The following is a 23,636-nucleotide window of genomic DNA, read 5'->3' as shown; positions in this document are numbered from 1 at the left end:
TAGTTGAAGAAGCAGAATGTGGACCAGGTCATAGGAGATCAAGCAGAGGAGAACAATTTTATATTTCACTTTAAAATCACATTGTGAAATTCTTTAAAAATACGTAGAGAGAAAAATGGTTACCCTTTTCCATTTTTGTGTTCAAGCAGCAGCAGGTGACCTGTACTATAGGTAGTTATGCCCTGTAAGAGCTGCCTGTTCTTTTGAAAAACTGGGCTATTGTTAGAAATAGGTGTCACAAAATTCAGTGCCAGTATTAGTAATGGCAGGTGCAAACTGGGGTTAAAGCATGCAGCATAGCCGGTCTGTTGACTGTAGTAATCTGCCTCGTCTGTTCTAGTCACAAGTTTTTGGCACATTGTGTGTGAAAAGTACACAATGCTAATATGATAAGCTGAGTGAAAATATGCCCTTTTCCTTTTTGGAAGAAAACCAATTGTAATGTGTGTGTCCTCTGATGAAGACCCCTGGCAGGGGTTAAAAGCTCAGGAATAAAAAACTACTTTTGATATGTGATTCATTTTCTCTCTTAGTGGATCCCCAGCTGCAAATATGCAAGCCAGACGCAGACCTTCTCTTCCATATATATATATATATATATATATATGTGTGTGTATATGTATATATATATATATATATATATATGTGTGTATATATAGTCCTGTGCCTTGCTTCCTGGCCTCCTGTCCACGCCTCCAGCTCAGTCCTTCTTCCTCCCGACTTCCACCAATGACTGGAGGGAGGCGGCTCTAAATAATGCCCCGGATGAGCCCCAGGTGCTTCCGCCCCCTTGGCCACGCACAGCGTGGCGGAAGTGTCGGCTGCCCTTCCTGGCAGCCTCTCCGGCCTGCCACAGCCTTCCCCTCGCACTTCCTGGTGTGGCGGAAGTGTCGGGTTCCCGGATAATCAGACCGGGCACCGCTGGCGGTGGCCACGGGTCCCTACAGGGCTGGGCTTCAAAGCTCCTGTACCTGAGGCCCCGCGGCCTAACCAGGACGGACGCTTCACTCTGTCTGGAGGAGGCACTCAGCCTCCTCCGTCCTCCAAGCGCCCCGCCGGGCTCCTGCCCCGACCGGCAACCGCGACGGGATAAACCGCATCGCGACCGCTTGGCGGTGGCCACGGGTCCCTACAGGGAAGGGCTTCCATGCCCTCAACCCGTGGGCCCCCAACAGAACCAGGACGGACGCCTCTGGGTCTGGAGGAGGCACAAGCCCTCCTCACGCCCTCCTGCTGCCCCGCCGGGCTCCAGCCTCGCCGGGGCCACAGTGCCCCACCGCTAGCTGGTAGGACATCGCGGTCCAACGACACAACCCGAAGGGCAGCACGCCCCCAGCGAGGGTCTCTACTATGTCCCCAGGGTCCAACACGCACCCTGGGACATCTGCCTCGGCACCTCGCCGCAAACGCCCCTGTGGTCTGCCGCCTTCGCCTCGCTGTTCCCCAGCGGGTCACCAGTGAAGTCCTCCCGCGCGGAGCACTTCCCGCTGAGTTGCCTGCTCCAGGCGGGCAGGTCCTCGCCGGCGCCAAGGCCTCAGCCGCCGGGCTTCGGGCCTGTAAAATAAAGAAAAGAGAGGCCAGAAGCACAGCGAGGACACCTATCCCGAGCGCCGCCGGGCTCCCTCGATCACCGTGCTCCTGCCCTCCCACAGCCCCCAACTTGCCTGCTGAAGTCCTCCCACCGCGAGGTTCCATGCCCGCTCTCTCGCCTCACGGCACCGCGACTTCGCAGGCGCTCGCTCAGCCAGCCAGGGGATCTCCTCTGCCCACACAGAGGACGGTTCTCCCGACGCTACATCTAGCGCCAAGCTTCCTCATCGGAGGAACCGCATTCACCCTTCTCGTTCTTCTTCTTTCTTGGACGCACTGACGGCCTGGGTCTGAGCACAGCAAAAGCTCAAATCCAGCCCTCTGGCTCAAGGCCCAGGCAGAGCGACAGGGAGACAGCCAGGTTTGGAGCGCCAGGGCGCTAGGACCCAGGGCACCCAGCAGCCCGCATCCTACCCGGGCTTCGCATACCTGAGCTCCTCGCCGCTTAGCTGGGTCTGCACCGCGCCTGCTGTCGGAGGTTGCTTACTTGGAGCTGATCATTCCTGAACGGTCAGCTTTGTTCGGTAAACCTCCCGCTGCTCTACCGGAACGGCAAATACCCTACCACTCCGCCGTTCTGGCCTGCCCGTTCCAGCGCTACACATCCTCCTCGGCTCCTCACTCGGTGTCTTTCCCGACGCTACCGCTTCTTCCCGGCCAGCTGCTCACACTGAGCGGCGAACACGTAGCAGTCCTCTAAAGACGGCTTGCGGGCCGAAGGGACTCTCCGACGCACGCCGAAGCCGCTGGTGGAGAGACAGCGCCGGTGGCTTACCTGTCCATCAGCTCCACGCCGACGCTGCCTCCTCTGGGCCACTCCCTCTGGCCCAATCGGTTCGGCTTGGCACGCAGATTACGTCCTAGGTCCCGCTTCCATCCAATCCTCGGCGGCACACCAGACACACCAGCCAACCCCGGTGTCGTCAGCGGCGGGACATCCGCCCGCGGCCATCTTGCTCCCCGCTCCGAAAGCGAGACGCGGCTCTTCGCCGCTGCTGTGTTTGGGCGATTCTTCGAGCCGCAGGCGCTTCCCAGGCCTTCCTTGCTGCCGCCCGCTGCCGCGACAGCCCGGCGCGCGCGTGTCTGCCACAGACGCGGATCCGTTCGCCCTCCCTGTAGAAATGGTAAGAGACCCACCAGGGCCGAATGAATGCAGGGCAGGGCACTTACCTCCCCGGATCCGCCATGCGTAGGCCCCGCCGGTGGCCTTCTGTGCTGCCACGCCGCCTGGCTGCCCTGTCTCGCATAGCCGACTGAGCCCGCTGCGCCCGGCGATGTCTGGTTCTCTCCCACTGGGAAAGCCATTCCGCTGTCCGGAGCGTTTCGGGCGAACGCCTCGCGTTAGTAGCACGCCCCGCGCTCAGTGTTGGGTCCGTGCGCGCCGGGCCGCTCACAGAAATTGATTTGTTGAACCCAGGTCCCGCTTTGTCCCAGGCGGAGCATCCGCGACACGCTACTGTGAACGCTGGCCCCGCACAGACAGACGGACATCATTTTGCACCCACACACCGCTTATTTACACTATTTACAACAATGTCCATAATCACGCACTCACGATAACCCCAGTGCCTTCTGCCCCCATTCCCCAAGTCCAGGGCCCACAGTCCTGTGCCTTGCTTCCTGGCTCCTGTCCACGCTCCAGCTCAGTCCTTCTGTATATATATATATATATATATGTATGTATATGTATATGTATATATGTATATATATATGTATATGTATATATGTATATATATATATATGTGTATGTATGTATGTATGTATGTATATATGTATGTATATGTATATATGTATATATATGTATATATATATATGTATGTGTATATATAATATATGTGTATGTGTATATATGTATATGTATGTAAGTAAAAAAAACTGGAGCTCAGCAAGGGTGACATTGTCTTTTTCAAAGGCCAGGATGTCCAGCTAATACTTTCGTTCTTACATAAGTAACAAACAATCTAAAAATGTTGCTGATTAACTGGCAGAATGGCTATATTCTTTAAAAAAAAAAAAAAAAACATGGTGAAACATGACTCAAGAATTCCAAAGAGTTGACGTATTTATTCCCATTATTTGTCCCATCAATTTACTTAGGAAGGGGAGAAGATAATTGAGGATTTCTTGTCTAAAGTGAAGGCTCTGCCCATATCTGAGATGTCTGAAGAAGCTGTCAAGAAAGAACTGAAGAAAATTAAAGCAGGTGTTCTAGCGAAAAATAACAATTTTGTGAATGAAGTGTTGTCCCGATCTAAAGTTGTGGCTTAAAGGAAAGCAAGTTGGAGTTAGAAGATGTGAGTCTATATCGTCATATCCACTTCATACAAAGAACTTCTTGTTTTAGAATGGTGTAGAATCTCCTTTAATGTTCATTTTACGAACATGCTGCTGCATCTTCATGCTGAATATTTTTACACTTTCAGCCACAGTTAGACTTTTCTGAGTGCTCTGATTAAAATGTACATACTTTTTGTAAGTTCAATAAAAAAAAATCTCCAAATCATTTAGTGTTTTGGACTTGTCTAGTTATTGGATTTGCAATTTTAATCTGTGTTATGAGTTTATGTTCAGAAAAAGTGGACACCGTACCCACAAAAAGTATCAACCGCAGGTCATTAATCTTAAGAAAATATGAATAATTTGTGCTCATGCAAGTATAGCATATATTTGTTTATTGCTTCATGACTAGTTTAAATATTTCTAACACATTTTTGTGTCTTAATTACAAAGCTTTTATACAGAATATTTTGAGTGACTTTTATGGACTTTAGTAAGTGTAGGATAAGGACGGGCGTCATGGCCGAGAAGGAACATTGCTTTTTACCCTGACGGGAAGCCGGACCAGAAAGGCTGATGGATTGGCTGGTGGGTAGAGAAAATAACTCTGCCTGGCTGTTATAAAATAATGGAGGGACCAGCAGAAGCCAGGAGTTGTATGGGGGATTGAACTGCTACCATCCTCGCATGGGAATCCAGTTGGGACACCTGCAGGGGTGCAAGGGAAATGGAGTCTGGCAGTACAGCCCAGTTGGGGTCCCTACATTCCAATAGAGGGTGATGTTAGGGGAGGACCTCCCTACTTTCATTATGACCCAGAAGTACTTACCAGGAGACATGGGGTGGCCCTGGAAGCATATCCGGATCTGGCATAAAAGGAAGCCTGCTGCCACACATGGATGAGTCAGAGCTGGGAGTCAGCAGGCAACAATCAACTGATGGAGAGAAGGAGGAAGAATTGTACTTTATTATTCATTTATTGTATTGTTGTGGCTGATTACTGCAGAAAGGGATTGGGAAGAAGTGCCTGTAAAGAATAAAGTCTTTATTTGGTCCTAATAATGTGTTGTGCTTTACTGTGTCTGTGGTTTGGCGCTTAAAGATGGTTACATAAGATATTATTATGTCTACAGTACTGTTAGAAAATATTGAAAAGTTTAGTGTCAATTCAGTGTAAAGTGTGTGAACAACAGCTGATGTTCTCAATATTAATACAAGAGCAAAGGGATATATGCAATGTAAAATGCATTTCAAATTGTGACATATGAACTTAACAAAATGTTCTCTGGCATTACAGTGTATCCGGAAAGTACTCACAGCGCATCACTTTTTCCACATTTTGTTACAGCCTTATTCCAAAATGGATTAAATTAATTTTTTTCCTCAGAATTCTACACACAACACCCCATAATGACAACGTGAAAAAGTTCACTTGAGGTTTTGCAAATTTATTAAAAATAAAAACTGAGAAATCACATGTACATAAGTATTCACAGCCTTTGCTCAATACTTTGTCGATGCACCTTTGGCAGCAATTACAGCCTCAAGTCTTTTTGAATATGATGCCACAAGCTTGGCACACCTATCCTTGGCCAGTTTCACCCATTCCTCTTTGCAGCACCTCTCAAGCTCCATCAGGTTGGATGGGAAGCGTCGGTGCACAGCCATTTTAAGATCTCTCCAGAGATGTTCAATCGGATTCAAGTCTGGGCTCTGGCTGGGCCACTCAAGGACATTCACAGAGTTGTCCTGAAGCCACTCCTTTGATATCTTGGCTGTGTGCTTAGGGTCGTTGTCCTGCTGAAAGATGAACCGTCGCCCCAGTCTGAGGTCAAGAGCTCTGGAGCAGGTTTTCATCCAGGATGTCTCTGTACATTGCTGCAGTCATCTTTCCCTTTATCCTGACTATTCTCCCAGTGCCTGCCGCTGAAAAACATCCCTACAGCATGATGCTGCCACCACCATGCTTCACTGTAGGGATGGTATTGGCCTGGTGATGGCGGTGCCTGGTTTCCTCCAAAGTGACGCCTGGCATTCACACCAAAGAGTTCAATCTTTGTCTCATCAGACCAGAGAATTTTGTTTCTCATGGTCTGAGAGTCCTTCAGGTGCCTTTTGGCAAACTCCAGGTGGGCTGCCATGTGCCTTTTACTAAGGAGTGGCTTCCGTCTGGCCACTCTACCATACAGGCCTGATTGGTGGATTGCTGCAGAGATGGTTGTCCTTCTGGAAGGTTCTCCTCTCTCCACAGAGGACCTCTGGAGCTCTGACAGAGTGACCATCTGGTTCTTGGTCATCTCCCTGACTCATCCCTTCTCCTCCGATCGCTCAGTTTAGATGGCTGGCCAGCTCTAGGAAGAGTCCTGGTGGTTTCAAACTTCTTCCACTTACAGATGATGGAGGCCACTGTGCTCATTGGGACCTTCAAAGCAGCAGAAATTTTTCTGTAACCTTCCCCAGATTTGTGCCTCGAGACAATCCTGTCTCGGAGGTCTACAGACAATTCCTTTGACTTCATGCTTGGTTTGTGCTCTGACATGAACTGTCAACTGTGGGACCTTCTATAGACAGGTGTGTGCCTTTCCAAATCATGTCCAATCAACTGAATTTACCACAGGTGGACTCCAATTAAGCTGCAGAAACATCTCAAGGATGATCAGGGGAAACAGGATGCACCTGAGCTCAATTTGGAGCTTCATGGCAAAGTCTGTGAATACTTATGTACATGTGCTTTCTCAATTTTTTTATTTTTAATAAATTTGCAAAAATCTCAAGTAAACTTTTTTCATGTTGTCATTATGGGGTGTTGTGTGTAGAATTCTGAGGAAAAAAATGAATTTAATCCATTTTGGAATAAGGCTGTAACATAACAAAATGTGGAAAAAGTGATGCGCTGTGAATACTTTCCGGATGCACTGTATATAAGGCACCACAGCAGTATACTAGGGACCTGGATTCAATACTGTTGAACACTGATTCTGCCATGTTCTCATCATTATCCCAATGTTGGGCTTCATGCTCTAATAGCTTAACCATAACACATTTGGAGTCTTCTGAAAAGTTTAAAAAATACTTGCGTAAGTGCTAGTCCTGGACCCATACACACAATATAATAATAATGATAATGATATAATAGAATCCTGGTCCTACACTCTTGTGTCTGTTTTAACTGGCTAGAAGGAGAACATGATGGGAAGAGGAATTATATTTTCATCCTCAGTAAGAGGATAGCACAGCATGATGGAATGAACCAATGACTAAAGGTGTTCATGAAGAGGATTGGCAGCATTAGCCACAAATACCTCAAATTTTGCTATAACCATGTTTTCTGCCAGTGTTTGGTGAGCCCAAGATCAGTCCCGTGATACAACTGGCCTTGCTGATCAGTATTTTTCAGGCATTTAGTATCTCCTGGGCTGGTATTCGCCTCCCAGCAGACCACAATATAGAGCAAAAGATTAGCCGTGATGGACTGGTGGAACATCCCTAGCTGCTTATCTGGCTCTTTTTACATGGCTTATCAAGGTTATGCACCCAATCCAGTCTACATTTCAAGTGGACCCCCAGGTATTTTGTACGTTTGCACCACCTCCTGCCTCATCATGATGATTGATATCAAAGGCTTCTTGGTGTGCTGTGTACCCACCATTAACTCTTTTGACTTTGTTTTATTCAACTCAGTCTAGTTCTCCCTGTTCTGCTTGATAAAATCTTGCACCTCCAGACGTTTTATCAAGTTAATTCTTTTTGTTTTTTAAGGAAGTTCTTTAAACCATAATGTGATAGTGTGACAGTGGCTAGTAAGTGAACATCATCACTAAGCTATGCACAGAGATAAACACTGCAGCTATATTTCTCAGCCAAGTTCTAGCCTGGCATAACCATGTTTCACCACAGAAGTAGTGCAGAAGGCTTTTTGTACCAAGCAGAGTGTTGGGGTTTACATTTTAAAGCCAACTTGCTGTATTTCCAGCACCAATTCTTTTTGTACCTAAAAGGGCAGAGGATCCCAGGCATTTTAAAGTTGCACAGTATGCTGAACAAAATTTGTCTCTTTTCCCAAAACAGTTTATTGACAGCAAAGGTCATCTGACCTAGTAAAAGCTTAAATGAAAGAGAAAATTCTTTAAATTTATTATAATTGAAACAAAAGTTCTACAAAAGAGAACTGCCTCAGGACCTTTATTCAGCAGGACACCTGTTTAAGCTCAAGTTGCTTACTGCAATGCCGCTCATCCTTTGTGCACCCATACTTTAGCAACTGATGCTACTACCATAGAGCTGCTGCAGGTTTGCTGTCCTCTGGGACAGGAGATTTGGGTCACGGTATATTTTAGGACTTGAAAAATGGGTTTGACTAATTTACAATTCAGTGTCCAGTGTGGTTCCCAAAGTGACAGGCATGTTTCTTTTGTGACTATGGAAAGCCAATGCAGGAACTGTCTCAAAATGGGACAAAAGTAAATTACAGGTCAGCAACTAAGAGCACTGTCACATTATGTGTCTTAAAATTGGGGACCATGACTGTGTTTGCTGGATTTCATTGCCTTGATTGCATGACTCCGTTACAACTTCTCGGAAGAGTTTCAAATTACATTTGTACTTCTTTTTCCACTCTGTTGAGATGTGACAAGATGAGACCGTTGATAGTCTTCTTTGATGGCTGCAAAACTCCACGAGCCTCTTGTCTGTTTGAGTGGTCCAGAACACTCATTTTTTTCCCCTCATCTCTCTTCTTTTTCTGTAGTTTTGAGTTGGTTGTTCTCTATTTACGTAGCTTGTTATGGCTATTCATAGAGATGTATGACTGAGGCCCTGTGAATGTCATACTATATTACTGTAAGTCACAGGCTTCCCAGAAGCATTTGTGAATTCCTTAAGATTTCATATGTTAATGCTATAACTGAATATCACTTGAATTGTGTATTGTGATGAGATCTTTAATTAAATATTATGTGAGAGGAAACTTGAACAAAGAGAAAATATATAGATGTGGAGCCATCAAAGACCAATAATTACCCCACTGCCACCGACAAGGTTTTGCCACACTTTTATATCACCACTGATAGTCCTCTCTTTTGGTTAATGATAACATTTCTATTCATTTGTGAAATCGATCACCCAAATAATATGGTGCACTGCTGCATCTTACCACTTGGATCTTGTTTGGACTCCCAAATGTGTTGTGCTGATTTTTGACTCCAAGTTTACCTACATATAAGCCGCTTTTCCACTGCATAGTACGGCACAGCACGGTTCAGTACAGCTCACCTTGGTTCGCTCAGTTCGCTCGGTTTGCGTTTCGACTGCAGTTTAGTACCGCTTTAGAGTGGGCGGGATTATTCACATGTCGTTATAGTTGCGCCGCTCTACTGCCGTGACACCGTGGAACTTTACAACAACACGCAGACAACGACAACACTTTAGCTCGATGACGCAAGGTTAAGCATCTAAAAAGCAAATCACTAGCTAACTTTTATCACTGTTGCAAAGCATAAAATGAACTTAACTGCCAGTGTAACATTAAAATGCTGATTCTGTATATTACAGATCTTCCACATTTTGCAAAAAGTCGCAACAGACCATCTGTTTGGACATTTAACCATGCTTCAGAGTGGTGGGATGTGATTGTTCCCGGTTTTACAAACACTCAGTGGCTAGAGAACTTTGAATGTCTGAAGAAACATTCATCCACTTATGGAACAAACTGCGTCCAGCGATGGAGAGACGGGACACAAACTTCCGCGTGTATAAAGAAAAGAATAGCCAGTGACGCAGTAATGACGAATTTCTCCGGCCAATTAGTGACCAGCAGAGTTTACACGTCACATTTTGGTAACGGTTCGCACGCTTGGAACCTCGGCTGAGGTGGTTCTAAAAAGGACCAGGTACCAGGCACTGTTCCCAGTGGAAAGCCCCCCAAAAGTGAGCTGAACTGAACTGTGTCGTGCCGTACTATGCAGTGGAAAAGCGGCTATAGTGTACTATGTGCCAGAGTGGTTCCAAATTTTAAGTAATAAATGTTATGGGACTTTTCTTACCTCTTTGGTGGCTTGCAGGTGTGTCCCTGCTTCCTCCACTATAAACTAAAGCTCAACACAATCTTGGAGTTCTTGATTTAGTAAATGTTTTTGTTGAACGAGTGCCGGACATTTGATGGAAACTGAAAACCAAAAGCCCTATCAAGCCACCCTCTCTCAACTTCATCAGTACTAAGAATCTTGAAGTAAAATGTCCAGGGCCTGAAAAGAGTAGTAGGCATCTTAACATCATTGATGAAACCACTCTACTTTTAATCTAAATATTCTACAGAATTACTTCAGGCCATAATGGATTTCACTTCTCAGTAAGCCCATTGCTTTTACTTAAAGGATAAAGGTTTTGTGGCGTGGCTTTGCTAATCGGTTTTAGAGCACTATCTGGAGAATTACTGAAAATACAGTACATCAGTCCAGGATAGTTTCCTAAAAGGAGAGTGTGGTTTTGTCTGACCAGTTCAACATGGAGGGCTGCAAGGTTTTCATCTGTCCATACTTAATTTTAATATAAGAGCTATTCATAATAGGAAACAACTGTAGGTAGTGGAGGACAACTGCGAACCTTAAAGGTTGAAAGAAAGAAATAAAAGGATGAATGTAAGCATGAACTCAAAGGAAGAAGCAAGAAGATCATTCCAGAACATGTATGGTATGATCGTAGACACTTTTTAAAAGATTAGAAGACAATGGGGATTTGAGAAGAAACCCAATGCTATGAATCTTGTGAGGACCCCTAAACAGTCAGGCCTAATGCTGCATTCGTCATATGGCAGAGCTGAGAAGTCACAATTGCATCATTTGCAACCTCCGAGCATTCACACTATGAGCCCAAGTGGGAGAGTTAACATGGATACCCCCATGAAAGCTGATGTTTTAGAAACAAACAGTACCTAATAGCAATGAGCAGGAAAGGTGCAAAGAGTCATATCTGAAAATGATTATTATGCTCTTGGGAACAATAAATAGTGTTATTTCTGCTTGTAAGCTGTGGTTAATAAACTATACAAAGCAACCATTGAGTGCAGTGTACGAACAGTAGCTCGTTTCAAGCTAACATCAGTTAGTACGTTCATTTTTGGTCTTGTAATGTTAACATTTACAAATTCAATATTCAGTATTAAGGATTCAGGTGATTCATTTAAAGTATTTTTTTTTCTAATAAGCAAATTAAATATAAAGAGTTTCTGTACTTCCTGTTTGCTAGGTACATCACCATTTTGAATTGACGTCATAATCTGAAGCCGAACAAACTTAAGACTTGAGAGACCAGGCCAGAATTTGTCAGTAGAAATTCTGAGTTTAGTGTGCGTTTTCTTTCCATTCTCTGAGTAAGAGATCAGAGATTAAAAATTCTGAGTTTTAGTTGAATGCAGAGGATATGGAAAAAGATGATCTACTGTGGCAACCCCTAATGGGAGCAGCCTGGAAGAAGAAGAAGATTTAGTTGAATGCAGAATAACTAGCAAAAGAAGGAGATCTTACTTGGAGGCTCACAAAGTTTCTGGTTACAGCTCTGCTCCAAACAGTAAACCATAATCCCAACTGATACTGTGACTCCGATGAGGTCCACTCCGGTGAAGAAGGCCCTGCTCATTTTATTATGCTTGCTGATTATTATGTTATTGACTCTTTCAGGGCGGATGTCAACTTTTTGTCGAAATTCAGGGGTAGAGGGCATTAATCGGCTGTAAGCGGTGATAAAACTCTGTTACGTTTTAGTTGGATTCTCTTTGCTAGAAGGAAAGTTAGCTTCTTTGATTTGACCTCGATTCCCTGTGCATCCATGAGTAGCGAAGAACAAACTACCTCTACAATGCCATGAACATATGGCGAGAGATTGAAGCGAATGCACAAAGCAAAGTGCTCCGTGGATGACTTTTGTGTATTATTGCTGAATTGCTGTGACTTGTGCAAACTCTGGCCCGGACACAGACAGACGGACATCGTAAGTTCACCCAACACACTTTTATTCACACTATTTACAATTGCCGTGCTCTCAAAACCCCAGTGCCTCTTGCACCGATTCCCCAAAGTCCAGGGCTCACAGTCTCTATGCCTTTCTTTCCTGGCCGCCTCCAGTCCTCTCTCCAGCTCTGTCTTGCTTCCTCCCGACATCCACCAATGACTGGAGGGAGGCGGCCCCTTTTATGGTAACCCGGATGGGCTCCAGCTGCTTCCCGGCAATTAGTCCTGGCCACACCCCAGTGTGGCAGAAGTGCCAGCTGCGCATCCGGAAGCTGTCGGGTGTCCCTTGTCGTCTTCCCCTGGCACTTCCTGGTGTGGCGGAAGTGCCGGGCTCCCGGGATAATAAGGCACTGGGGCGCCGCCTGGCAGTGGCCCCGGGTCCCTACAGGGCTGGGCTTCAAGCCCTTACCGAGGCCCCAACATAACCAGGACGGACCCCCCCTCGCGGTCTGGAGGAGGCACAAGCCCTCCTCTCGTCCTCCTGGGCGTGGGCGGGGACCACACTTGTCAGACTCCGATTTTTGATAAATGCAGTTTGGAGATAAATATCGAAAATGAAAGTGAGGTATCAGCATCATATTCGTGTAGCTGATGTGCTTACGGCAGTGTTCGCTTGGGAGGACCACCACTTACAATGACAAGAGGTACAAACCAGATTGCTTCACACTGCAACTGCCACTGCTGCACAAAAACAGCCAGGCACCCGGTCACCATGCATTCCTGCTGGATGTCAAGCTGCCCCACACAGCTGCTGCTGCTGCCAGAAATGGTGAACGGGCGCCGAGAGCAGTCACAGCATGCAGCAGCAGACATTTTATGTTGATTTATTTGTGAAACCATTGCTTTCTGTGTATTTCAAAAAATTAATATTTTTGAAAGAAATTTTTAGCCTTCAAAGAGTTAATCATTTGACCCCTATCTATCCCGTTGTATTCCAGTTGCTGGTGTGCTATTGGTCAGCACCGTGGTGCACTGAGTAATGTTGCTGCCTTCATGACTAAGTGTCCTGGGTTCAAATTCTGCAGCCATTTGTTGTCTGTGTGGGTTCTCCTCCTACATCCTCGCTGATGTGCATGTCAGATTATTGGCTCAATGTGGGTGTGTGTAAGTGGACTGTATGATGGACTGACTTCCTGGCCAGGACTGTTTACTGTCTTGTGCCCAGTGCTGCTGGGATAGGCTCTGTCCCTTTGTGGCCTTAAATTGGATCAAGTAGGTTTGAGAATGTTAGGCTACAGTTATCTTCTTAGCAGTCCCAGTGGACTCCATGCTTGTTTTTATTCCACACACAGATTGAACACGTAGCACTCCCATCATGGCTTTGAGGAGCCCTCCAGGTTATGTTCCATATTCCAGGTCCCAGGGACTAAGCTGCCTGTCTTGGAGCGACTGAATTATCATTGCTCTCGCCATTACATTTCATTACTTTGTGGTGTGACTTGTAGCAAAGGCTAGAATTTATTGTCTATCCCCTTGCAGGGAAAATTCTGGGATGGGTAGCAGGATTGGCACTTCAGCCACTGTTAATAACCTCACACAGTGCCATTTGCACTAGTGTGGTGCTGAGGTGTCACCGGTCCTAATTTGGGATGCTGAGGTGGTTCATCGTGTGGTGGGTCCAGCAATGCGCTGCATCAGTGCATACTCTCACCCTCTCTGTCTCTCTCCCTGTTTATATTTAACAGCAGTGATACCATGTGATACCATTTCCAATCAGCGCCACTTACTCATCTCATTTGCCTTTGCTAGGTGTTTGAAGAAGTAATCAGTCCATTTAAAAATAGCTTGATTTTAGCTGAAGCCATCTCCATAGCTACAACAGAAAAGAAGGGAAAAGGCTAAGTTTCTATTACTTGGATGTAACACTTATAATTGAGAAAGAAAAGTGTAGTTGAGTGCCAGCCGAATCAGAATCCAGTTTTATCAAAATAAAGCCCTTCCAGAAAGTTACACTTCACGGGGGTGTGTGTGTGTGGAGGACTGTGTGGGTCAGCAAGGCTGAGAGCACCTGTCTGTCAGTGTGGAGTTTGATAGCCACACAGTTGCAACAGAAGTCAGTGACTTGGTTACTCACTTGGGCGGAAGAAGTTCTCTTTTATCCCAGCTGGGTAGGCTCCATCTTACTGACTCAGAGGCTCTGGGGTTGTGACCTGCTTCTCCGGGTGAGGACCCTGAGTAATTTCACTGCCAGTGACAGGCTAATACTTGAAGTGTACCTCTCAGCTCAAGAATGTTCAGTGTTTTCCTTTTCCTTACTGTATGCTTTGTAAGGTGTGAGAAAGTTAAGCAATGGGAAAGAAGCAGTCATTCACAAGACTTTCATGTTCCTCACATATTCTTCTGCTTCTTGATAGATGGAGTGTTTGGAAGAAGGGTGCATATGGTCTACAACACTTTGATATGCATGAAAAGAAAGGGCAGAATGGGTCTTGATTGGAGGGCATACAGTAAGATCATGAAGATCTCAGAGGACAAAGCAGTGATACCTGCAAAGAAGAAGGCCTTCGTTTTACTTAGGAAGCATCAAAAAAGTGATGAGGGTATCAAAAAGAGGGAAACTAAATATCCATGCAAGCGAAAAATAGAAAGAGGTGGAAAAGTTTTGCTACTTGGGTTTGGTGGGTGCCAGTGTTCATGCCTTCTGGACAGCTGGCATGAATACTGACACCCTAGAAAACTTAAAAGGGAGGATGTTTATGGTAAGTTTAAAGTTTAAATTATGCAAGCTTTCAAGGCAACTCGGGCCCTTTCTTCAGCCAAGATGTAATGCAGAAACTGGAATTCCTTGTGTTTATATACACACCAGGACAGATACTAACATTCATTTAGCAAGAGAGGATAACAATGTATAGTCAAGATCTTTTGTCTCGTGTCTATATAAACACAGGGAGCTCCAGTTTCTGTATTACATCTTGGCTGAAGAAGGGGCCTGAGTTGCCTTAGAAGTTTGCATATTGTGATCTTTTTAGTTAGCTAATAAAAGGTGTCATTTTGCTTGACTTCTCACTACATTCATAATGGCTAACATTGTACGACACTATAGTACAAAAAAATCAAAAATCCTGTGTTGAGGCATTGTGGCACAGTGGCTAGTGCTGATGCTTCACAGCTTCAGAAGTCTGGCTTCAAATCCCAGCCCAGTCACTGGCTCTGTGACATTTTCTCCATGTGTCTGTGTGTTTCTTTTACACACATCTCTAAAACGTGTTTTAGGTCAATGGATGACTGTTATCTTGTCCTGTGTTAGTATGTCCTGAGATGGGCAGAAGTCCAGTCCAAGTCTGGCTTCTGTTTTGTACCGAATGTGCTACTGGTAAAGACTCAGAAACCTTGTGACCCTGAAATTGGTTTAGGCAGGCCCAGAATGGATATATAGGCAATGTATGTTTCCTGCATAGAGTTATGAAATATATTGCTACAGTGCTCACTGGCCCTAATGTGTTTGCAGCCAAATAATAATTTCTGTCAAAGTGCACCCTGATGTATTTACCTGAACCTCCTCAGCTTTTATTCCCTGGAAGAATGCTGGATTCAGGGACAACTTGCTCTTTTTCAAGTCCACCACCACTGTCTTGGTTTTGCTAACTTTTACATGCAAATGGCTTCATGTTACACCAGTCAACCAAGTCACTCACCAGACCTCTATATTCCTCCTCTTTTCCACCACATGTCCAATCACCCAGTGGCTGAAGAGTCATCTGAGAGGCAAGTGGCATGACTTGGTAGTTAAATGTCTGGTATGCACTGTACAGTATATGATCAAGAACAAGAGAGCTAGGACAGTTCCTTGCAGGGCTTTATTGCTGATGTCCCCTTGTGCTGGCACTGAGCACTGTAGCCCCACAAATTGTGGTCTTCACCTGTCTGTCTTTTGAGATCTTTTGGGATATTCTGCTTCTCTGAGCTGACTTCCCCAAGAAATAAGTGTCATATTGTCTAATCCATGCTGTGGAAGTCAAAAACATGGTCGACGTATACTGAAGGTGCTTGCCCTATACAGTTGGGAGCAGGTCCTGCACAGAAAACAGATTGTGGTCTGAAATCAAAAGTCTTCTTTCTCAAGTCACACTTTCTAGCCAAAATATCCTATTATAAGATCTGGTTGAATTTTTCTATTTTTTTAACACTTCTATGCATAATACATGACATGTATTTCTTTTGAATAAAATTGACAACATATCAGACTAAACTGATGTTCTGTCCAAGAATGTAAGTGTGTCTTTCATATTTGATGGTTGACCTAATTTAATGATGACTTTAGAATTAACCAACTTATTAGTTACAATTTTATTTCATTAAGTTATATAACATATCATTCTTAAATCCCGTTGTAGTATCGAACACAGAGCAGGAACCAGCAATTGGAGAAAGAATCAGTCCATCAACAGAAGCTGACCATTGTAAGGGATGGCACACATGGACTGGCATCCTGGCCAGGGTTGAACAGGGCCCCTAACACAGCTAGAAGGCCAGTGTAATAGAAGGACCTGGGGAGATGTTGTCTGGTGAATATGCTAGATGGTGGCATCTCTAGGGTTCAGTACCCATTTGGATACCCACAGGGCATGCTTGGAACTAGAGTCCTGGAGTACAGTGCTGTTGGGTTCCGTGGGTGCTGCCAGGGGGTGCTGCAGGATGTTTACGATCCTAATTTTCGTGGGATTTACACTTGACCTGAAAGTGCTTCCAAAGGATCATGTCCTAACACCGGAAGTACACCAGGGTGTGAGATAAAACGAGGCGCTTTGCCTCTCCTCAGGGAGGGAGTCAGAGATGGGAGGCAGAGAGAACTGACTGATGCTTATTTAAAGTGTTGGTTACAAATAAAAAACCTTTTATTTGAACCTAAAATTGTGTTGAGTGACATTTTGTCTGTGGCTTGCAGTTCAATGGCGCCCCCTTGTGGTCACAACATCTTTTAAGCAGTACTGTATGTATGTTGGCAGTGCCTCACAAAACCAACCTCCTGGAATTGTCTGCCACTTCTTTTTGTAAAAATTTATTTAAAACTGCTGCCAATTGGTTTTGGTTTTTTAAGTGGTGTAAGGGTTAAAGATGTACCTTTTTGGATCATTTGTTAAAGTGGCATATGAATCTGAATAACAACCAATCACAATTCTTTATAGACATCAGAACACAACAGTACAGTTGGCTTCAAACCGTACTGTACCCGCAAAAACCTGACTACTGCCCAGAAACAAATATGTATGTGCAGTATGTAGTGTATATACTGTAATACGTAGTATTGATTTAAACAGTTCACTGTGGTCGAGTGAAGTGCAACATGAGATCCAAAATAAATGTTGGGGTGCCAGCTGGGTCACCTCCTTCATAAATGGTGCCAGTTGAAACAGAAATAGTGCTGATGGCGCAAAAACGAACAAAAACACAAGGCTCCAATGCCACTGCTAACTGGTCAGGTCTGGGGTGGAACTCCTTCCACATCCAAATTAGATGCCACCTTCCAAGAGCACCTTAAATTATATTTGTTTAATTACTATAGTGGTATATTAATCTTTGATCGTGTATTAGTTACAGCTGAATAGTTTGTCGTGCTCATGTATACACTGGAGGTTTACTTGGCTGAGTAAAGTGAAAATTAGGATTAGCACCTAATGGTTTCTGACAGTTAAATAATTTAAGTTAATCAGTGAATGAAAAGTGGGGTTTTGTGCTTAAAATATTTGTAGCAAATTAAGGATTTTATTTTAGCAGGGAAATGCAGTATTCTTCTTGAAATCATGACAATAAGTGCAATTATTTAGGTAAATGCATTTTTAATGGGTTTTGAATATTAGACAGAAGTGTCTTTGATGGAGTCCAAAAGCAAACTGAGTATAGGTTGTAAAAATGGCAGCTTTATATGCCATGACCGGAGTGCCGTCATCTAAGGCACCGGAGCCGGAAGTGCCGTCATCTAAGGCACCGGAGCCGGAAGTGCCGTCGTCCTGGGCGCCGGAGCCAGAAGTGGAATCGTCTTAGGCGCCGGAGCTGGAAGTGATGTCTTCAGGGATGAGTCAGACAGGTTTTCGCGCATCTGGTATGCAGAGACAACAGAAGAAGGTTTAGCGCACCCCGCCACCCACTGGCCTGGCGTGAAATTGCCTTCACTTGGTCCATACAGCATCCTCCTACTCGCACGTGTGACAATATATTAATAAAAAGAAATGAAACAAACCCCAAACAATATATATCTTACTCCCGACAGTCCCCGCCATAACACACAACCCAAAAAGTGAACAGTGTTACATAATAATAAAAAGTGCATCGGTAAATATACAACACAAACCCTCCCTTGTTTCTACACTGAACATGAAACAAATATGATACACAAAGAACACAAAACACACATGAAAGTCCAAAAGATTACACTAAAGATGATTAATGAGAGTGAGCCTGGTCCGGCTGGAAAGTGTCCTACGGTAATTACTACACGGAAGAAATGGTTGTTTACTTCTTCCCCAAACGACAAACAAACAGTCTCACTGTGTTATCCTCGGCGTATCGGAATGATCCAGTACCCTGGGGTTTGTGTAGCGATGATTCTGTAGTTGAATGTCTGGCGTCGACAAGCAGCAAATGATAAAAGGGTGCAAATTCCATATTGGCGTTCGTTCTTTGGGGTTTGATGAAGTGCCCGGGTTCTCTTGTTTTCTTTCGTCCTCTTGTTTACATAGAAATGACGCATATGAAATCAATGTGTGGACAGGGAAAGTCGCCTCAAGGGGATCACGGTTCCACAGGGCTCTCCTTCCCCCTTTGTTCCAAAGGGGGAAACATTTAAATAGACACAACAGACTATTTAAACGGGACAACGCTACAAATGACTTGACTCAGCACAAAACACCCTTAAGACGCCCCTATTCATGTAGCACCGCTACAAGGCGATGTGCAGAATAAGAAATTCTGTTTGCAGAAGGACTCTGTTTACAAGACTGACGGAGAATTTGTTAACCTTGTTGAGTATACTTTTTGGTTGGTGCCTTTTAATGTACAGTGATTAACAAGATCACAATTATTTCTATTAATTATTTACAGTTAGATCAAAATGGACTAAGAGGCTCCTTCAGGGTCACACAATGAGTAGCATCTTAAGAGCTGATCAGACAGCCTTAACATTTGAAAGTCCGGTTCTTTGGCTTCTATGACACACTGCCTTAAATTAACTTTGTAACAAAGATGGTGTGGATATTCGTCTTAAAAGTAGTGACATCCTGCTGTGCACAGTGTCATAGTAGTGCCAACACTTTTGTTCATGTACTTCAATATATGAGTCATTTTAAGGATTGATCACCATGTTGTGTTCAGAGTGTAGCCTTTGGGATGTGCGATTGGCAAGGGAAGCGACACCAGTGCTGACATCCGGGTAAGATATTATTGATTACTCGACAAGTGCGGTACAATCTGCTGTGTTGCTGCATAACGATAATCCACCTTGGAGGTGAGTGGAATGATTTGATAAGCTAATCTTTGTGATTCATCTGCTTGGAAAAATCTTAATGTTTTCTACCCACAGACAGAGGGCATTACTGTAATGATTGAGCTCTGCAGGAGGTCTTCATATATAATTGAATGAAATGGGGAAAAAAGCAAGTTTAGGAAATGAATAAACGAGTAGTTAGATAGATGAATGGATTTGTAAGGGGATAGAGGAATGATCAGATGAGTGTATATACTAGATCGGTTCATGGGGTCAATATTGTCACACATACAATGAAACTGAAATGATGATTTGAATGTGCTAATCAATGTGCAACATGTAGTCCCTCTCTGCTGCCATGATTAGTGAGTAGAACTACCTATTAAAGTAAAATTGGGTAGAAGCTGGATGAACGGGGGATTAGTTAACATAGAAAATGGATATTTATGTAGAATCAAACATATGCAAGGCAAGAGCGACTCATTGTCATCAAGTTTTTTGTTTTTTTTTTATCACCCAGAGCTTTGTTTTCCAGTTTTGACCATCATCAGTTATGTCTTTCTATAAGTTGATAGTTTTATTTTTTTCCCTTATTTTGGTGCCTGTCAATTTGTGTCGATCCTTGTGGAGCCAGTGATGTGACAGACAACCGAGGCGCAAATAAAGAGGCTGGATGGATGGTTGTGGAAGTTGAATTTGAACCCTGGATCGATGTGCACCTAATCGTGTGCGGCATGATGCACTGTTAAAATGAAACCAGCTTTATTATCTGCTGGCTTTGGGCTTGAATCTCATATTCTTCTTCTGAGCTTACACTTAAAGACTAAAGGTGTTGTTTTAATATGATAAAGGCTTGAATTATTAAGAAAGGCAATTAAAGTAAGTTTATAGCAAAAAAAAAAAGATAAGCAAGCATTGGTTTAAAAAAATAATACATATTTTAAAGTGTGTTGGTTGCTCTATTGTTATGCTCAGGCTAAGTTTACTGTTAAGAATCCAGCTGGATTAAAAAAAGAAAACCATTGTCATGCAAAGGCTTGAGAACAGAACGAATGTGCAAATCTCATGCATGTAGCACATTGAAAAGTCACATACTCCACAGCCTAGTGGACCGGGTTATTTAAGGTATCAATGTTTTGTCATGTATTATTAGCAACTGGATATAACCAATCATGTTAAAGATTTTCTGATTATGTAATGAATTCCTTGTAACGCTTACTAATAAGGTGCTTGTGCTCCTGTAATGGCTACCACTTGCAAGGCTTAGATAATAAATAACGCTTATTGCCTATAAGAGGCACCCAGTGTGGGGTGCCAGTAAATTTCTGCCGCAAAGAATACTTAAAGAAGCTTGGCGCAGGGCTCTCCAATAAGGCAGATGAGGCGGCACAGGTGCGTGACAAAGGTACAATACAAAATAAGGGGAACCTAAGCGAATGGGCTCTGGCTGGCTTATTGAAAAGATGCTGAGTAGCCAGTGTTCTGACAGTCAATTTAGATGTAATGATCGGTCGCCCGGCGGTGCAGGAAGAAGGTCGTGGGCTGGACAAGACGGAGAAGCTTACTGATGCTGGAATCTGGACTCCCCAACCCCCCCACCAAAGCAGTGGCGGCCGCACAAGGCAAAAGGGGTGCTGGCATCGCAGAGTCCCTCTTTATGTCATAGAGAGACCCAGAATGTCACTCCACCCCAGACAGCAAAGGCACAAGTCCAGCTTGGCTTCTTTATGTGTCGGTTTTGGTTGGCCAGTGTGCCCCCTGCTAGCCACAATATATATATATATTTAGAGAAAGTGAAAAAAAAAAACAACAAATCTCAATGAAAGGCCTACACTTCTAAGGGCAATTATGTGCTGTCTCATTTTATTTGCTAATTGCCATAATCACTGGAATATTGTCCAAGTAGTACTGCAGAAGGTATAGTGGCACAGCGTGCTCCAACTCCGCTTTAAAACAGACATAGGGTTTTGAAGTAATCGACAGACCTTGGGACACCCGTGTAAATTGTTTCATCTAGCAAGGCTTCATTTACTTTCATTGCTGCAGAACATCTGTAGGTTGTAACCTGTTAGTTGGTCCCTGACAAAAGAAGGCCCATTTGTAATATTCTGAAATTTCCTATTTTTTCAATTTTTGCTAAATTAAACTTTAAATTTAAACCTCTGACAGTGTACTGCTTACCTTTTTACCATTTTAGGTCATTTATTGCGTTTTAATGTATTTTAAAACTTTTGACTGATAGCGCGTGTGTGTATATACTATAAAGATATATATATATATATGTATATACTATATATATATTGTGGAAACCGTACCCCCAACACAAAAGAATTAAAGGAACACTTTTTAATCAGAGTATAGCATAAAGTCAATGAAACTTATGGGATATTAATCTGGTCAGTTAAGTAGCAGAGGGGGTTGTTAATCAGTTTCAGCTGCTGTGGTGTTAATGAAATTAACAACAGATGCACTAGAGGGGCAACAATGAGATGACCCCCAAAACAGGAATGGTTTAACAGGTGGAGGCCACTGACATTTTCCCTCCTCATCTTTTCTGACTGTTTCTTCACTAGTTTTGCATTTGGCTACAGTCAGTGTCACTACTGGTAGCATGAGGCGATACCTGGACCCTACAGAGGTTGCACAGGTAGTCCAACTTCTCCAGGATGGCACATCAATACGTGTCATTGCCAGAAGGTTTGCTGTGTCTCCCTGCACAGTCTCAAGGGCATGGAGGAGATTCTAGGAGACAAGCAGTTACTCTAGGAGAGCTGGAGAGGGCCATAGAAGGTCCATAACCCATCAGCAGGACCAGTATCTGCTCCTTTGGGCAAGGAGGAACAGGATGAGCACTGCCAGAGCCCTACAAAATGACCTCCAGCAGGCCACTGGTGTGAATGTCTCTGACCAAACAACCAGAAAGACTTCATGAGGGTGACCCAAGGGCCCCATGTCCTCTAATGGGCCCTGAGCTCACTGCCCAGCAGCATGCAGCTCGATTGGCATTCACCATAGAATACCAGAATTGGCAGATGCACCACTGGTGCCCTGTGCTTTTTACAGATGAGAGCAGGTTCACCCTGAGCACTGACAGAAGTGAAAGGGTCTGGAGAAGCCATGGAGAACATTATGCTGCCTGTAACATCATTCAGCATGAGCAGTTTGGTGGTGGGTTAATGATTGTCTGGGGAGGCATATCCATGGAGGGTCACACAGACCGCTACAGGCTTGACAAAGGCACCTTGGCTGCCATTAGGTATCAGGATGAAATCCTTGGACCCATTGTCAGACCCTATGCTGGTACAGTGGCTCCTGGTGCACACAATTCCTGGCCTCATGTGGTGAGAGTATGCAGGCAGTTCCTGGAGGATGAAGGAATTGATACCATTGACTGGCCACCACACTTTCCTGACCTAAATCCAATAGAACACCTCTGGGACATTATGTTTTGGTCCATCCAATGCCACCAGGTTGCACCTCAGACTGTCCAGGAGCTCAGTGATGCCCTGGTCCAGATCTGGGAGGAGATCCCCACAACACCATCTGTCATCTCATTAGAAGCATGCACCGATGTTGTCAGGCATGTATACAAGAACACAGGGGCCATACAAAGTGCTGCGTACAATTTTGAGTTGCTGCAATTAAATTTTGGCAAAATGGACTAGCCTGCCACATAATTTTTTCACTCTGATTTTTGGGGCGTCTTTGAATTCAGGGCTCTGTAGGTTGATCATTTTCATTTCCATCAAGCGATGTGGCATCCTTTCGTTCCTAACACATTACCCAGTCTATATCAGTATAGATATCCAGGAGGATTTCTTTTTCCCATTGAGATCTGATGTGTTTTCAAAGTGTTCCTTTAATTTTTGAGCAGTTTATATATATATATATATATATATATATATATATATACAGGTATATATACTGTATATATGAATGGAAGAGAATATATATATATATATATATATATATATATATATATATGTGTGTGTGTGTGTGTAATTTTTTTTTTTTTGTCATGGTGGCCGAACCCTTGCCCAGCCAGGTCGCCTCTGCCTTAGAAGGGCCGGGGGGAGTGAGTGTAGACAGAGCACCACATTCCTCAGAATACTAGATGGCAGCCCCCCTAGGTGGCAGCAGTACCTCGGATTACCACACGACTTCATGGGAGATGGAGTTATTTACAGCCCTGTTGGGATCTGGGGGCACTGCCAGGGTGCACTGCAGCTGTTCCTGAGCCTGTGTGAGTGGTTCTTCCACCACAACTGGAAGTGCTATCGGGAGTGGAGCAACAAGCACCTGAAGCACTTCTGAGTGCCTTATTTAAGGGGTCAGCAGACAGTACT

The 23,636-nt window shown here is 44.2% G+C and overlaps 2 protein-coding genes across 2 annotated transcripts in view; one reads left to right on the top strand and one right to left on the bottom strand.

Moving 5' to 3' along the window:
• Nucleotides 1-4,093, top strand: part of msh2 (mutS homolog 2 (E. coli)) — a 79,229-nt gene extending 75,136 nt beyond the window's left edge. The window contains exon 15 of the mRNA XM_039739017.1: nucleotides 3,688-4,093. Coding sequence (XP_039594951.1) covers nucleotides 3,688-3,858 — 171 coding nt within the window. The 3' untranslated portion in view covers nucleotides 3,859-4,093. The remainder of the gene's footprint in view (nucleotides 1-3,687) is intronic.
• Nucleotides 1-23,636, bottom strand: part of kcnk12 (potassium channel, subfamily K, member 12) — a 189,929-nt gene that overhangs the window by 6,201 nt on the left and 160,092 nt on the right. The window lies entirely within an intron of this gene.

The sequence above is a fragment of the Polypterus senegalus genome, chromosome 16 (assembly GCF_016835505.1).
Source record: "Polypterus senegalus isolate Bchr_013 chromosome 16, ASM1683550v1, whole genome shotgun sequence".
NCBI classification, from domain to species: Eukaryota; Metazoa; Chordata; class Cladistia; order Polypteriformes; family Polypteridae; genus Polypterus; species Polypterus senegalus.
This window is presented reverse-complemented; position numbering and strand designations above follow the sequence as displayed.